Source organism: Orbicella franksi, chromosome 5 (genome assembly GCF_964199315.1).
Source record: "Orbicella franksi chromosome 5, jaOrbFran1.1, whole genome shotgun sequence".
NCBI lineage: Eukaryota > Metazoa > Cnidaria > Anthozoa > Scleractinia > Merulinidae > Orbicella > Orbicella franksi.
This window is the reverse complement of record NC_138149.1, coordinates 30,780,034-30,797,339: the sequence shown is the minus strand read 5'-3', so window position 1 is coordinate 30,797,339 and position 17,306 is coordinate 30,780,034. Positions and strand designations below refer to the sequence as shown.

Sequence of the window (17,306 nt, the reverse complement as noted above, 5' to 3'; positions counted from 1 at the left end):
AGAAAATTATGAACGTGACGGTGTTTGGATATCTGATCTTAATTAGCATGGATTTTTATGATTTTATTTCTCCGTTTCCTCTTTATTTTTAGTTTCGATTTAGAAGATATAACAAACACTCAAGACAGTGTTTAACCACATTTCCAAACACCTCGAAGGTCGTCAAAAGTACTCCGCTAGGCGTCGAATTTTCAACTCTCTTCTCAGTGTTTGAAAATATGGTCAAACACGGTCTATCGTATTTGATATATTACATACTTAACATCTCCAAGACTGGACTGAGAATAGCTGAGTCACTCACCCCACTCTTATTCCTTTAGTCTTTATCCATGCTATTTCTGACATTTCACTACTTCATGCAGGGCCCCCCAGGCGAAATCGGTCTCCCGGGACCAATGGGACAACTTGGAGAGCAGGTGAAATGTTTGTGTTAAACGTACTTTTCAAGAACCCTATTCACAAAGTATTTTTAAACGTTTTCTCAATACCAAGATAGGATAATGGGTAAGATATTAAATCTCCCATATAGGCCAAATGATCCCTTTCAAAATATATTTAGTCATGGCACCCTAGGCCTGTTCTTTAGTGGATAATTTAATTATGGGCGTTGTGTCAAACCGGATGTTCTTTTGATGGAAACTCAGTGTCCTAATATTGATCGAGAGCTTGCTGGAAGCAACTTCAAATTTGTTCGATCAAGTTGCCAAATTCCATTTGAGTTTTGATAAGTTTCAGTTTTCATTTCTCTAGATAAAATGAAGTACAATAAAAAGGAAAAAAACTCATGGACCGCTTCTCTGTTCGCTCTAACTATAGTTAGAAAATTTACGTCTCGGTGATCCAAAACAAAACAGACTAACTATAGTTATAGCCAAGCAGGGTTCATGGTTTAGTCTTAAGTTTACAAACAAACAACCAATCAGAATGTGACAATTCTTTTCGCTTTTGTACAGCCATCCTTGTATTTGTTGCGATGAATTCTAGACCTTCCTCGCAGGGCCGTCAGGAGCTTCTTTTAATTCTGAACGACTGTTTGTCAGCAGATTACGAGAAATCAAGGAGAGGACGAGTTGAAATTGCCAAATTAGGAATCGCATTTCACAATTAAAAACTTAGCCACAACTTGCGGAACAAATTTGTGTAATGGAATAATGTTTTCATTTCTTGTAGAAATTTTCACATTTTCAGTGTTTCTGAAACATCTTTAGATTAGCTCAGATTACTTTAGTTGCAGTTTGGTGGCTTTTTGACACCATGTTAAATATTGAGAAATTTAAAATTGTAACCCCTAGATAGCGGCTTCCCGGTTATCATGACGTAATTCTAATGTCACATGACATCGCCATGTCTTTTTGTTGGGCTCACAGGATACATTTCACGACGTACCAAAAACTCCCGGTCTGAATAGCATTTACAGGATACCTTTTTCACTTTGCATCCTTAGGGTCCAGATGGCATAGGAGGAAGCCAGGGAACTCCCGGACGGCAGGGAGCTATTGTGAGTAAAAGCCGTGTGTTACATGCCACCTGACTGTGTAAAAACATGCGAGTGATAAAAGGATCGCTGAATCGTTTCAGTTCCAGAGTCAGTTTCCACTTGGTGTAGATCTAACTTTACGGATGAAATTAACGTTTACGGATGAAACCAATTTAATACCTGCTGTTAGGCAGCACTTTCGTTGCTTGTGTAAAAATCTAGCGTAGTAATTGTTCTCTCTTTGTTTCTGTCGCCGAACGAAACTATTTTGTTCACTTTGTCTTTAGGACTGTTGTTTGAAAAATTATCATTTTCTCTTGAATTTAAGTTTATCTCTTTTAGATCTTGAACCCTTGAGCAGTCGTGAGGAAAAGCAAAGCTTAATCAGTTACTATTGCTGCATTTTGGCAAACACTATATTTAGTTTCATATCAACTTACTATCTACGACAAATCTACGCTTCTAAACAAAAGATCTGAACTTGTAACAAAATGCAGGCACGAGAATAAGTTCTATGCAGCCAATCAGACACAGGATCACTGCGTACCTTCCATGAGTCAGTTTGAATTTTGTTTCAACCGCTGCTAAGGGCACAGTCTGATGATCGCTTTAAACGTCAAACTCGAGTAACTATAGTTTCTATCTCAATCTGTGTTTCGCTCTGTATGTATTTGTATCGAGCACTCCTTTGATTGTGTGAAACTACTTTTATTTTTCTTTGTTTATCAACTTACTGTATGTACTTTATGGATATGGCTATGAATAGAGACGCTGTATGAAGTATTGATGTTTTAAAACCTTTTCAGGGTCTGTCTGGCTCATTAGGACTCATTGGAGACAAAGTATGAAAAGTTTTTGTGTGTTTTATTAGTGAGCTAATTAAGTCAGACTTGCAAGTCAAGGACATTCGCGCCCAAAATGTTCCCACGGACAGATTTTTTTTAAAACTTACCACGAAGTAAGGTAAAGATCAACTTTTGCCAAAAAACCCTCCCAAAATGGGGTGTCACCGCGCTCGTTTTCGAGATAAGGCGCGTTAATTAGGACCATCCGTTTTTAGAGATTTTAGAGATTTTAAGGCAATGTTAGCTTACAACTGTTGGCCATTAAAAAAGCTACATTAGAGAAATTTAGAAGGGTATACCTACTCAATTCAACACAACTAAGTATACTAAGTAAACTTTTGGAGCTCATGTTGTTCCTTGAGGTAGGATAGGCCTGGAAAAAGAATTAATATAAGCCTTGCCCTTCCACATTCGAAGAAAACTTCCGCTCACATAAGAGCAGAAAAAGCGAAATATTTGTAACTTCTTACATACAGATTTTTCCCGTTTTTTTTTTTTTTTGATTAAAATAAATAAAATCGAGAAAGGAATAGATTTACGGAAAGAAAAATGGGGGTCACTAAGCAACCAAGAGAGTAAATTGCAGGCAAAGGTAGCGCATCCGGTGACAAGCCCTATACTTGCTTATATTTCTGCCGTAGCGCGCGCCCTTGCTGTATGACGTGTGTGACGTTGCGACTTAACAAATTTACGTCAGTTTTTCATGCGTCTGTCCTGTTATTGATCATGAATTTTGACCATGAATCTTGACTAAACTAGATCCACTCGGCTATTTGACAACGCTATGACAAAATTCATTCACGAAAAATTCACGTCAATTTGTTTTACAATAACAAATTGTCAAATTGTCCACACTCGCTCGTTGACGCATCGCATAAATTATAAATTCATGCGTCTGTCCGCTTATTGACAATGAAAATTAGCCAATGAGCCGCTAAAATTTCTGCAGTTATCGTAAAAATCAATTTTGCGCGCAAAGAGGATGCGCAGTAACGATGGAAGCGAACGTCCTTAAGTCATACACATCGTAATCTGTGACGCTGTGACATGCAGTGATTAGAAAATGTGTGTGCAGTGATAGGAATGTTGTCTAAGTACAGAGTCAACGGAACTAAAGATCACTATGTTAACCGAACGCTTTTTTTTCTCAATTTCTTTAAAGGGAAAAGCGGGACCACAGGTAAAGTATGCAAAGGCCAAATATTTTAATGAGTCTTTTTCCCTTGAATCTACCTGCAGTTTTGCGGAAGCTCCTTATATATGTTGTGCATCATTCTGTTGAGTTAATTTCCCTACTATTAAACTGTTGATACCGCTTATTTTTCACCTTTTTCTTTCCTATCTTTAGGGGCGAGACGGCCTTCAGGTAATTTTGCATAAGCGTTTTCGTCCAACTTATTTTGTCTTTAAATTTCTCTAAATCATAAGTCTATGGCTTCTTTCATGTTTTATTTGTTGGACAAGTGTGCCTTTTAAACCTTAGATCGCACCTGTCTTGCATTCGTGATACTCAAGTTGACAAAATCCCCCAGATACTGGTAAAATCTCCCCAAGTGTGCCCAGACTTTAATTTAACAGCTCATGAAACGTGTCTTTCTTTCATTCAGGGACCCTCAGGCCCGCCCGGTCCCCCTGGACCTCCGGTGAGTTGGTGATAGTTTAGCGGAAGTGATCTTTAAAATTCTCCTGCGCACAGCCGCAGCTACGCGAAATGTCAAAAGCCATGGAAAAAAAATTCGCGAGAATACATACTTAATAGTCACATCAGGAATATTACATCAATGCGGTATATCACCTTAAATGCATGGAAAAAATACGATGTTTGTCACGGTCAAAAGAGCTATCTAGAGTAGGTTTCCATGCCTCAAGGAGGCCAAGATTGTTCAGTAATCTCATGCCACGGTGTTTTTTTTTTACACGTAATGACTCGATTCCCTAGCTAGTGAACCTTTTTTGTCCTAATCCTCTATTCTTAGTTATGATCCTTGCGTTATCCCAGTTGACGTCATTCTGACATTCCGTAGCGCGGCGTGCTAGGCCTTCATTTCTTTTGCCTATCCGTTTCTCTAAATATTCCCTTTTGTAGGTCCTCCTTTATCAGTTTAACTTTGTCCACATCTTCTTTCTTGTCTGGAAAGAACTGCAGTGAAAACCTTAGTCCAAGAATCTAGCCAATCATATCGTGTGTCGCAAGAGCCACCTGTTCCTCGTACCAAGCCCCCGCCGGCTAAGAGGGATAGGTGACTCTGGGGACGAGGATGGAGTGATTTATTCTGCCTTTCTTCTTAATATTCTTTCATTTACTAAACGTTTTACTAGAACAAGGCTAGAAACATTAACGTTCTTTGCTCTGAATTTTTTTGTTCTCACAGGCCGATCTTTCCGGATTGGTAAGTATGTGGTGTTCTCATAAGACGTTCTTTAATATGTTACGTGAGACTGCGAGTCTCTTTCTGTCTGATCAGGACAAAGATTATGAGGGTCAATACATTTTGTTATGTCTCCCAACTCAAATACGTTTTCCGATTGGAAGATAACGTGTCACGTGTCATGGGTTAAAACTCACTAACTCCGCAGGGAAACAACAACTTAAATGTTTGACTCGCACGTGATCATGTCGTGCTCTTTGAAACCGCGGCAAACTTGTGTGCCAGCCGGCGTCAAGCAAATGATTTTTTTCGCTATTTTTTTTTTCTTTCTATATTTGATTTGGGAGGTATATAAAAAAACTTAATGACTGGCCCCGCGGGAAACAGTGAGTTTTGTTTCCTCTCGATCTCAATGGACGAGGGTCTCTTGGAGAAAAAACTCACTGTTTCCTTTGGGGCCAGTCATTGAGTGCTTAGTAAACCACGGAGCTTATATTGTCACCGATCTGGCTTGGTTCTCAGTGTGCGTAACATACAGCACGTTTTTCTGTGTTGTCTGTTGGATAACTTCAGATATTTCAATTAATAGATACTGTTCAGTTAATTTATCATATGGCTTGTGTTTGCAGTCGATATAACGCGAGCTCTAGTTGGCTAAATCTACGGAATCATTCTCCTGTAATTACTGGCCTGCAAACACAAAGCAGAAAGCCATGTAATAAACAACTTATCAACCTCGAACAGTCGGTCTTAAGGAGAAAATCTTAAGCCTCGGCCTTGCTGTATTGACCACGCTATCGCTTGGTCAATACGGCCAGGTCTCGGTTTGAGATTCTACAGTAAAGACCTCACTTTCGGTTAATAAGTAGTTAGTTACAATAATATTTACAAAAGTAATGATACCGATGAGGGCGATAATGATGGATGTTTGAGTACTAGGGTGTTCCTAACATAGCTGAAAGGCTATATATGTTATTTTAAAGAAGGTTCAATAGATAAGTTAACAAGTGAAGTTGTTTTTGTGCCATTGTAGCTGATAAATAGGGCTTTCCTCCAATGATACCAAACGTAACTTGGCAATACTCTGTCGTTGAATTTTAGATCTCACAGCAGCGCTATGGTTTCCTTGACGATCCTCAGCCTCAAAGCAACACAAAGTCCGCCCTCTACAGAAGTACTTTAGTAAGTGTCTCCGATTTAAAAGATAAATGATACGTCGACGTTGTATTAATCGTTCTATAATTTTCTAATTAACAATTAGATTATGAGCTCGAGATTTCTATGAGGTGATAGTTGATGAGGCCGAAGGTCGAATCAACTTTCACCTCATAGAAATCGAGAACGGATAATCTAATTGTTTTAGTAGTATTCTTACTAAAATTTACTTCAAATAACGGTTTCCAATTATTTTCTTGAAGTATTATTAAACTTTGCGCCTGAAAATGGTCGCTCGGATTGAATTGTCATTTAAAATTGAAGTTGTGTGCGCGCAAGCATCAGTTTTTTCAATAATTTCAACTTTTTTAAAAGTCAAGAAACCGTAAATGTCCTTCGTTTAGACTTCTCAGGAATTTAATTATCCATTTGCATCAAAATTTTCCTCCAAAACTTTGGAAAATCGAAAAAAACGTCGCCATTTCCTAGATGACCTCCAGTCACGGCACTCTAATGGCTGTAGTGTTCAATGGCTCAGTCAATCAGATTACAGCATTTGCATTAGTACACTAGTAGAATTCTACTAATTCTCCATAGTATGTCTAATTCTGGTAGTCGTACTAATCGTAATTCCTAGTCTAATCAAATTATCCCCATTCCAAGGCAAAGCTTGGCAAACTTTCTACTACTACATTTATTTAGTATTTTCTAACTTTCTATAACCGATGACAAAAGTAAAATGAATGGTTGTAAAAATACCGTGTGATTTTTCTATAGTATTTCCCTGAGCTTTCCACTTTCCTTTCACTTATTTTCAATAATGCTACACTTATATCGTCAAGTGGAGAAATATAAAGGTACAAAATACAATACAGTACAAATACTTAATGCCACTCATGAGGTTTTTAATTGTCCCCCCTCTCCCACTTATCAATGTTAAAGTTTAACTGAGCTATGTAGTGTTATTGAAGTCTTTTGGTAGACCTCAACATTGAAAAAGGAGGAGGGAAGGCATTTAATGTTGATGCGAGGAAAAAAATAGGAATCCTTCCCAACTCTTTTGTCTTGTCGGAGGCGGCGTGACTGAGTAGTTTAGGGCGCTGGATTTTAGATCTGGAGATCCCTGGTTCAAATCCTCCACCCTAATGCTCCTGATCTGGATTTATTCTCGGTTGTCCCGAGTTCAACTCCTCGACCGCGTTGTGTAAATAACCAACTGGTCAGTCTCCTACCAGTTGGGATTCATAATAATTTGTGTTCTAGTTGCAATATTTGTTTGTTTATTTACAGTGTTCCCAATTAGCACAACAGTGCTAGATACATTCGACATTTGAATTACGTTATTTATTTATTTTTGGGTTCGTAATTATGTAGAAGAACGGCATCAAGCCGAAACGTTGCCTCTCTTATGTCCTATCTTGATATTTTTTCTTGAGTATGCTATTTTATTGTTCACAGCTTAGAACCCCAGAAGGCGGTGACTCCACAAATGCTGGCATGGTGAGTCTTTATAACCTTTGTTTTCAACATTCGATCCTCAGTTAGTGTTCGTGTTGTTGGCGTTTCTTCCGATTTTCCCCCTCCGGAGGGGGGGGGGGGCACTCCCTATCATGGCTTATATGGGGAGGCTCCGCCCGAAAGGGGTACCATTTTCATGCTTCAGGTATATGAAAGGGTAGGGATTTTACAATTTGAGGTATATGAAAGAGAGATCTGTCATGTGGTTATTTTAAGGGGCTTTCAATTCAAACAATTTGAACAGACGCACATTATGGCTGCATCATTTCATTTACTGGACTCTACATAAAAATGACAAGACGACTTGCGAATGCAAAAGGGTTACCTATTTTCAATTAAGGTATATGAAAGGGGTAAGGGTAAAGGCAAAAGGGTAAGGGGTTGTACCTCGAGGCGGAGCCTCCCCGTATAGAACTTCGTAGAATAGGGGGATTTTCCCCATTCTAGTGACATTTATACCTAACCGTACCTTTACGCTTCGCTCTAACAGCATATCAGGCGAGCTTTTGCGAGCTATGGTTTGTTGTAGACGAGACGCTGTGGAGCCAAAATATCCACGGCCACTATCAGGTCTGTGACTGATATCACAGGATATCAGGACAGCGGAAATGACCTCTGATTGGCTATTTGCTAATTTGGGTACGATAACGTAAAGAAATATACGCTGTTGAGGACCCTTAACCTGTTAACAAAGAAATGTTTTGCCTGGACCTAACGTTATTGACTGTAAATTTAGACTTTGGTTAGGGTCAGGGTTAGGGTTATAATTAACAATTAGAAGTCAGATGCCCCTCAGTAACTTTATCTGTTTTTTTTTTTCTTTCCTTTCTTTGTACTGCAAACAACTTGACGGGGCAATTTATACCCTTTGATCGGCATTAATCGATTGTGATGAAATGGCACTGGATAAAGCTTTTAAAATGTCGAGTTTTTTGGTCCAAATGTCTTAAACTTTGGGCACAGACGTTCGTTTTATGAGTCCACGCTAAGCGATGTAATTCAATTAGGGCTGTTTCTTGATATGCTATTATTTCGAATTATTTTCTTAGGATATTAATCCACTCTTTGAAGTCATTAGCGCCAACGTGCAGTCGTTTAAGACATGCAGACGTTATCTGAATACCAGGAGTGACCCATCCAGAACCTGCCGAGACCTGAAACAGCTTCAACCCAATGTTACCAGTGGTAAAGCAGTTAAGGTTTTGTTAACTTATCTTTCAGCGATAACAAAAATCAAAATGAAGGTCTGATCGTAGTTAATAGAGGGAAATGGTTAGGAAGGCCGGTAAACATCAAAGAAGAAAACAAACAGACTAAGATTTATGTTGGAAGGTCCTTGACCCTGTACATCTTTTAATTTTGTTTTATGTTCACTGACTATGCATGAATTACGTAATTGCAATGCTTCTATTGGTTAGTTGTATGAGCACACACAACCACCTTTTGTACTTTGCCAGGTTTTGTGCGGGGTCCACCCCAAAATAGCAAACAAAAATATGCAATATACTTTGCCAGGTTTTCTAACCATTTCCCTCTTTTAACTATGGTCTGGTCTGATGTACTTTCAATCTCGTCTTCTTTACGGCACTTTTTCGCAATTTGTTCGCTTGGAAGACTCGCATCCCAAGGTTGAGGAGGCTCAACTGTGATAGTGTTTTGATTTTTTCTAAGGTCATTACTGGATCGATCCAAATGAAGGACCACCCGATGATGCGATAAAGGTCTATTGTGATTTTGCCTTGAGCGCAACTTGTATTTATCCAAACAAAAGCAAGGTGAGATTAGAAATAATAACAACGCATTCAAGTAATATAACGGTGAATCTCAAGAGGACAGGGCTTAATAGAGCTCATAATATTTTGGGACAACCCCATAAATACCAAATTGAATGCCTCAAATTAAGACGACTAGCATATGGAATTGCCGTTTCTTTGTATTGGCACCAGATATCGATCGGTGAAGATTGAAACCTAATAAGAGTCAAAAAAAGAGTTTCGTGTGACTGAACGAATAAGAAGTAAAGTATTTAAACCTTCAGCTCAGTACATTTATCTGCGAAAAAATATATTTTGAAATCATTTAAAACTTTTTAAAAATTGTAGCTAGAAAGCTACGACATTTGCATGTGGATTGAATGTCACTAATATTATTGCAAGCCATATCTTATTCACGATTTTCATAGTCAACCGCATTCAACAGGTTAGAAAAATGAGTTAACGTGAAGTTTTAACAAAGGTTCCCCATTCATACGCAGACAGGAAATAAAAAGTGGTTCTCGGGAAATGACGGATACAAGTGGTTTGCAAAGGAATTTGATGATCGTCCACAGGTACAGATCTTGATTGAAGTTGTAAGAGGGTCAGTAATTCTTATAACGGAATGTTATAATTGAAATCTAGTGGATCGGGTGAGTTCACTGAGGTAATACGTGAAAAATGGCGTCTTTAACGACGGCTAGTGACTAAAGTTAATAACGGCTCCCCGAGAGTAACGTTAAATTTTTACCTCCCTATTGAATCCCTTATAGTTAGGAATTTATAAATCATTGTAATTATGTATACACATATTTTTTTTTTGACTCTTTACATATTGTAACTTTGTGTTGTTCATACCTTGTATTATACTTAGTTATTTAATAATTACTCGTAGTTTTTTAGCGCAGAGGGCCACTAGTTTATCAGTTTACACTGACATGTGTCACCCTCTCTAAATAAAGTTGATTGATTGATTGATTGATTGATTGATGGATTGAATGGTCCCCCACAAAAGCAGCGTTCCACCCGAATGAAGCGACTCCTTGAAGAAGAAAAAGAAACTCTTTGATGTCATGCGCAATGCGGATAGAGCAGCTTGACTGCAGGACTGAACAACCTGAAGACTTACAAGCTGTATTTGTCGGGCAGCAAAGTTACATCGTGATCTAATGCGATAATTATACCTTCGCTCTACAGTACCAACATTTAGAGCCTTTATTGTTAAAACAGTCTGCTTTGTTTATAAGGGTAGTTAGTAACAAACATAAACGGAACATTTAATTTCTAGTGGCCTGTAGGGGACATTTCGATATTTTTCATCGCGACTTAAAAATTTTGCTTTGGCAACTTAATTAAATGAACATAGCTACGGTGGCCTGTAAGGGACTGCTCGATATTTTTCATTGTCACATAAAAACTTTTCCTTTGGCGACTTCATAAATAATCATAGCTTTCTTTTTTTTGTCTTTCTTTGTCTCTCGACCGCGATTTTATTAATCGCGATCGCGACTTATAACTTTCGATCGCAACTCATAACTCTCGATCGCGACTTATAACACTCGATCGCAACTTATAACTCTCGATCGCGACTTATAACTCGCGATCGCAACTTATAACTCTCAAACACAACTTATAACTCGCGATCGCGACTTATAACTCTCGATCCCAACTTATAACTCGCGATCGCGACTTATAACACTCGATCGCAACTTATAACTCGCGATCGCAACTTATAACTAGCGATCGCGAGTTATAAGTCGCAAGTAAGTTGCCATCGCGAGTTATAAGTTGCGATTGGTAGTTATAAGTTGCGATCGAGAGTTATAAGCTTCGCTTGCGGGTTATAAGTTGCGATCGAGAGTTATAAGTTGCGATCGCGAGTTATTAGTCGCGATTGCGAGTTATTATTTGCGATCGCGAGTTATAAGTTGCGATCGAGAGGTATAAGTCGCGATCGCGAGTTATAAGTTGCGATCGGTAGTTATAAGTTGCGATCGGTAGTTATAAGTTGCGATCGAGAGTTATAAGTTGCGATCGCGAGTTATAAGTCGCGATCGCGAGTTATTAGTCGGGATCGCGAGTTATTAGTTGCGATCGCGAGTTCTAGGTTGCGATCGAGAGTTATAAGTCGCGATCGCGAGTTAGAACTCGCGATCGAGAGTTATAAGTGCGATCGCGAGTTAAAAGTTGCGATCGAGGGTTATAAGTCGCGATCGGAGAGTTATAAATTGCGATCGAGAGTTATAAGTTGCGATCGCGACTTACAAGTCGCGATCGCGAGTTATAAGTCGCGATCGAGAGTTATAAGTTGCGATCGCAAGTTATAAGTCGCGATCGCGAGTTATAAGTCGCGATCGAGAGTTGTAAGTTGCGATCGCGAGTTATAAGTTGCGATCGGTAGTTATAAGTTGCGATCGAGAGTTATAAGTTGCGTTCGCGAGTTATAAGTTGCGATCGCGAGTTATAAGTCGCGATCGCGAGTTATTAGTTGCGATCGAGAGTTCTAAGTTGCGATCGAGAGTTATAAGTCGCGATCGCGAGTTAGAACTCGCGATCGAGAGTTATAAGTGCGATCGCGAGTTAAAAGTTGCGATCGAGGGTTATAAGTCGCGATCGGAGAGTTATAAATTGCGATCGAGAGTTATAAGTTGCGCTCGTGGGTTATAAGTTGCGATCGAGAGTTATAAGTTGCGATCGAGAGGTATAAGTCGCGATCGCGAGCTATAAGTTGCGATCGGTAGTTATAAGTTGCGATCGAGAGTTATAAGTTGCGATCGCGAGTTATAAGTCGCGATCGCGAGTTATTAGTCGCGATCGCGAGTTATTAGTTGCGATCGAGAGTTATAAGTTGCGCTCGTGGGTTATAAGTTGCGATCGAGAGTTATAAGTTGCGATCGCGAGTTATAAGTCGCGATCGCGAGTTATTAGTCGCGATCGCGAGTTATTAGTTGCGATCGAGAGTTCTAAGTTGCGATCGAGAGTTATAAGTCGCGATCGCGAGTTAGAACTCGCGATCGAGAGTTATAAGTGCGATCGCGAGTTAAAAGTTGCGATCGAGGGTTATAAGTCGCGATCGGAGAGTTATAAATTGCGATCGAGAGTTATAAGTTGCGATCGCGACTTACAAGTCGCGATCGCGAGTTATAAGTCGCGATCGAGAGTTATAAGTTGCGATCGCAAGTTATAAGTCGCGATCGCGAGTTATAAGTCGCGATCGAGAGTTGTAAGTTGCGATCGCGAGTTATAAGTTACGATCGGTAGTTATAAGTTGCGATCGAGAGTTATAAGTTGCGTTCGCGAGTTATAAGTTGCGATCGCGAGTTATAAGTCGCGATCGCGAGTTATTAGTTGCGATCGCGAGTTATTAGTTGCGATCGCGAGTTCTAAGTTGCGATCGAGAGTTATAAGTCGCGATCGCGAGTTAGAACTCGCGATCGAGAGTTATAAGTGCGATCGCGAGTTAAAAGTTGCGATCGAGGGTTATAAGTCGCGATCGGAGAGTTATAAATTGCGATCGAGAGTTATAAGTTGCGATCGCGACTTACAAGTCGCGATCGCGAGTTATAAGTCGCGATCGAGAGTTATAAGTTGCGATCGCAAGTTATAAGTCGCGATCGCGAGTTATAAGTCGCGATCGAGAGTTGTAAGTTGCGATCGCGAGTTATAAGTTGCGATCGGTAGTTATAAGTTGCGATCGAGAGTTATAAGTTGCGTTCGCGAGTTATAAGTTACGATCGAGAGTTATAAGTTGCGATCGCGAGTTATAAGTCGCGATCGCCAGTTATTAGTCGCGATCGCGAGTTATTAGTTGCGATCGCGAGTTATAAATTGCGATCGAGAGGTATAAGTCGCGATCGAGAGTTACAAGTCGCGATCGAGAGTTATAAATTGCGATCGAGAGTTATTAGTGCGATCGCGAGTTAAAAGTTGCGATCGAGAGTTATAATTCGCGATCGGAGAGTTATAAATTGCGATCGACAGTTATAAGTCGCGATCGAGAGTGTTAAGTCGCAATCGAGAGTTATAAGTTGCGATCGCGAATTATAAGTTGCCATCGGGAGTTTTAAGTTGCGATCGCGAGTTATAAGTCGCGATCGAGAGTTGTAAGTTGCGATCGCGAGTTATAAGTTACGATCGGTAGTTATAAGTTGCGATCGAGAGTTATAAGTTGCGTTCGCGAGTTATAAGTTGCGATCGCGAGTTATAAGTCGCGATCGCGAGTTATTAGTTGCGATCGCGAGTTATTAGTTGCGATCGAGAGTTCTAAGTTGCGATCGAGAGTTATAAGTCGCGATCGCGAGTTAGAACTCGCGATCGAGAGTTATAAGTGCGATCGCGAGTTAAAAGTTGCGATCGAGGGTTATAAGTCGCGATCGGAGAGTTATAAATTGCGATCGAGAGTTATAAGTTGCGATCGCGACTTACAAGTCGCGATCGCGAGTTATAAGTCGCGATCGAGAGTTATAAGTTGCGATCGCAAGTTATAAGTCGCGATCGCGAGTTATAAGTCGCGATCGAGAGTTGTAAGTTGCGATCGCGAGTTATAAGTTGCGATCGGTAGTTATAAGTTGCGATCGAGAGTTATAAGTTGCGTTCGCGAGTTATAAGTTACGATCGAGAGTTATAAGTTGCGATCGCGAGTTATAAGTCGCGATCGCCAGTTATTAGTCGCGATCGCGAGTTATTAGTTGCGATCGCGAGTTATAAATTGCGATCGAGAGGTATAAGTCGCGATCGAGAGTTACAAGTCGCGATCGAGAGTTATAAATTGCGATCGAGAGTTATTAGTGCGATCGCGAGTTAAAAGTTGCGATCGAGAGTTATAATTCGCGATCGGAGAGTTATAAATTGCGATCGACAGTTATAAGTCGCGATCGCGAGTTATAAGTCGCGATCGAGAGTGTTAAGTCGCAATCGAGAGTTATAAGTTGCGATCGCGAATTATAAGTTGCCATCGGGAGTTTTAAGTTGCGATCGAGAGTTACAAGTCGAGATGGAGAGTTATTAGTTTCGATTGCGAGTTATAAGTTGCGATCGAGAGTTATTAGTTGCGATCGAAAGTTAGAAGCCGCGATCGCGATTAATAAAATCGCGGTCGAGAGACAAAGAAAGACAAAAAAAAAAAGAAAGCTATGCTCATATATTAAGTCGCCAAAGGAAAATTTTTTATGTGACAATGAAAAATATCGGTTTTCCTTACAGGCCACCGTAGAAACGACTGTGAAATACCGTATAAACATATTTTAACCATCCGAAAGTAACGGCTTCCCGAAAGTAGCGGCTACATCAAAGTAACGACCCCTTTAGCCTACTAAATCCGAAAGTAACGGGAGCCGTTACTTTCGGATTTCTACGGTATATGAGACCAAGACTATGTAGTTTTGGTAGTCGGTTGGTAGGCAGACTTTCATACCATAACCACATTAGTCTTTCCTTGAGTTACCATAATATTTTTCAATTTGTATGTTAACCCTCAGTATTCATGTGCTTGAGTTTTGGGACGACGCTTCTTGTGCTTCTAGAGCTATAGAGGGGAATGGTTCAGTTAGGAAGCCAATCAAAGTTCTTTGTTTGATGTTTTTAAGTGGCTTTTTTTTACCTTGACCGTGCACAAAAAAAGAATACATTGGTTTTTTCTCAGTTTTGTATTAACCCGTGCAGTTCTCTGCTTGGGGCCAGCTAAAATAAGTATGATGATGATGATTATGATTATGATAATGACGACAACGCTGATTATGAGGTTTAGGAGGACTGTTATATTGGCAGGTGCCAGACTCTTCCGAAACGTTCTTGATAGGGGTAGGGTTAGGGTCAATAGTAATAGATTGTAGTGGTAATGGTAATGATAATACAGTAAATGGTTTGAACCCAGGAGTATCAGTAGTTCGTATAGTGTGATCGTCCGGGTGAGTGTAGTTCTGAAAAGAACTGTTGTTGGTGACTGACGTTTCGACAACCTGAGCGGAAGTCATCTTCAGAGTCAAGTGAATAGTGTTTGTCAGTCGATGATCTTATAAGTCTGGTCCGTTGAACGTGATTGGTCAGTATAGCCATGATGGTATTGGCTGAAAGACTCGTGTAAAGTTTGTCATCAGTCATTGGTGGGTTTCGATCCGTCTATTGTTAGTCAAGTAGGTCGGTTTTGGTCCGTGTATTGTTAAGTCGGTCTGTTAGAAGTCCGTTTGTCGGTTTCGTTTCTGTCGTGGATAAGTCGTTTGTAAGGCGCCGGTAGTTGTTGACATCTGTTAAGAGGCGTTTGTTCTAGGTTAGTGTACCAGCTTTCCAGAGTCAGTCGTTGAAAATAGTTTGTACTGTAGGTTGAGCACTGAGCAGAGTCCCAGTCAATGTTGTGGTTTGTCAGTTGATGATGTACAGCAATGTGATTGTTGGCATCACCATTTCCCGTGGCTCGTTTGTGTTCAGTCAGTCTCGTGTTAAGGTTTCTGCCAGTCTCACCAATGTAGGAAGCCTGGCAGTCGGAGCATTTGATCTTGTAAACTGCTCCCTGTCTGTCGTTAGGTTCGTCTCTGTCTTTCACGTTGGTCAGTAAGTGTCGTAACGTAGTTGTAGGTTTGTGGGCTACACGAATGTTGTAGGGCTGTAGGATCCGCGAGATGATCTCAGAAGTGCCCTTAATGTAAGGTATAGTCACTGTAGTAACAGGCGTAGGGTTCCTGTTCGTAGCGTCAGCTTCAGTAGGTTGGTAAATGTTTCGTCTAATAAAGTCAGCGTTGACTTTATTAGACGCTGACTTTATTAGACGAAACATTTACCAACCTACTGAAGCTGACGCTACGAACAGGAACCCTACGCCTGTTACTACAGTGACTATACCTTACATTAAGGGCACTTCTGAGATCATCTCGCGGATCCTACAGCCCTACAACATTCGTGTAGCCCACAAACCTACAACTACGTTACGACACTTACTGACCAACGTGAAAGACAGAGACGAACCTAACGACAGACAGGGAGCAGTTTACAAGATCAAATGCTCCGACTGCCAGGCTTCCTACATTGGTGAGACTGGCAGAAACCTTAACACGAGACTGACTGAACACAAACGAGCCACGGGAAATGGTGATGCCAACAATCACATTGCTGTACATCATCAACTGACAAACCACAACATTGACTGGGACTCTGCTCAGTGCTCAACCTACAGTACAAACTATTTTCAACGACTGACTCTGGAAAGCTGGTACACTAACCTAGAACAAACGCCTCTTAACAGATGTCAACAACTACCGGCGCCTTACAAACGACTTATCCACGACAGAAACGAAACCGACAAACGGACTTCTAACAGACCGACTTAACAATACACGGACCAAAACCGACCTACTTGACTAACAATAGACGGATCGAAACCCACCAATGACTGATGACAAACTTTACACGAGTCTTTCAGCCAATACCATCATGGCTATACTGACCAATCACGTTCAACGGACCAGACTTATAAGATCATCGACTGACAAACACTATTCACTTGACTCTGAAGATGACTTCCGCTCAGGTTGTCGAAACGTCAGTCACCAACAACAGTTCTTTTCAGAACTACACTCACCCGGACGATCACACTATACGAACTGGTAATGATAATAGTAACAGGATTTAATAGCAATAGCAACGGTTACAAATTATTGGTGGTGTAATGATAGTAGTAGTAATGGCAATGGGAGAATGTGTGTTTTATGTATATACGTATGCATGTACGTATTTTTCCATGTCAGTGGGATAACTGAATTTTTTTTTTTTTTTACGTTCATCTTCAGTTTGCGTACGACTGCGATCCCATTCAGCTGACATTCCTTCGGTTGCTGAGTAACCACGCCAAACAAACTATTACCTATCATTGTTTAAACTCCACTGCATGGTTCAGGCAGGGCTCTAGGAACTACGAACACTCCATCAGGCTTAAGGCTGACAATGGGATAGAGATTCATGCCAAAGGAACCAGGAAATACAAACCAACAGTAGTCCTTGATGAATGTCAAGTAAGAAGTCTTTACTCTAAAGCCATAGCTGTACGTTTTCAAACTACAGAAAGCCCGCTTAATTTTACTTCTTTTATCGTCATTCAAGCTTTACTAGTACTTACACCTAATTGTACCGTTTTGGTACGCTTCGGTGGCATATCAGGAGAGTGTGGTCGAGCTAGGGTTTGTGTTTCGGCGAGAAGTAA

At 40.4% G+C, this 17,306-nt stretch overlaps 1 protein-coding gene across 1 annotated transcript in view; it reads left to right on the top strand.

Annotated features, from left to right (window-relative positions):
- LOC145488072 (uncharacterized) overlaps nucleotides 1-17,306 on the top strand; it is a 50,749-nt gene that overhangs the window by 31,931 nt on the left and 1,512 nt on the right. The window contains exons 56-68 of the mRNA XM_081466853.1: nucleotides 363-416; nucleotides 1,445-1,498; nucleotides 2,284-2,319; nucleotides 3,485-3,502; nucleotides 3,671-3,688; nucleotides 3,930-3,965; nucleotides 4,695-4,712; nucleotides 5,793-5,873; nucleotides 7,305-7,346; nucleotides 8,414-8,549; nucleotides 9,036-9,139; nucleotides 9,619-9,693; nucleotides 16,897-17,118. Coding sequence (XP_081322979.1) covers nucleotides 363-416; nucleotides 1,445-1,498; nucleotides 2,284-2,319; nucleotides 3,485-3,502; nucleotides 3,671-3,688; nucleotides 3,930-3,965; nucleotides 4,695-4,712; nucleotides 5,793-5,873; nucleotides 7,305-7,346; nucleotides 8,414-8,549; nucleotides 9,036-9,139; nucleotides 9,619-9,693; nucleotides 16,897-17,118 — 894 coding nt within the window. The remainder of the gene's footprint in view (nucleotides 1-362; nucleotides 417-1,444; nucleotides 1,499-2,283; nucleotides 2,320-3,484; nucleotides 3,503-3,670; nucleotides 3,689-3,929; nucleotides 3,966-4,694; nucleotides 4,713-5,792; nucleotides 5,874-7,304; nucleotides 7,347-8,413; nucleotides 8,550-9,035; nucleotides 9,140-9,618; nucleotides 9,694-16,896; nucleotides 17,119-17,306) is intronic.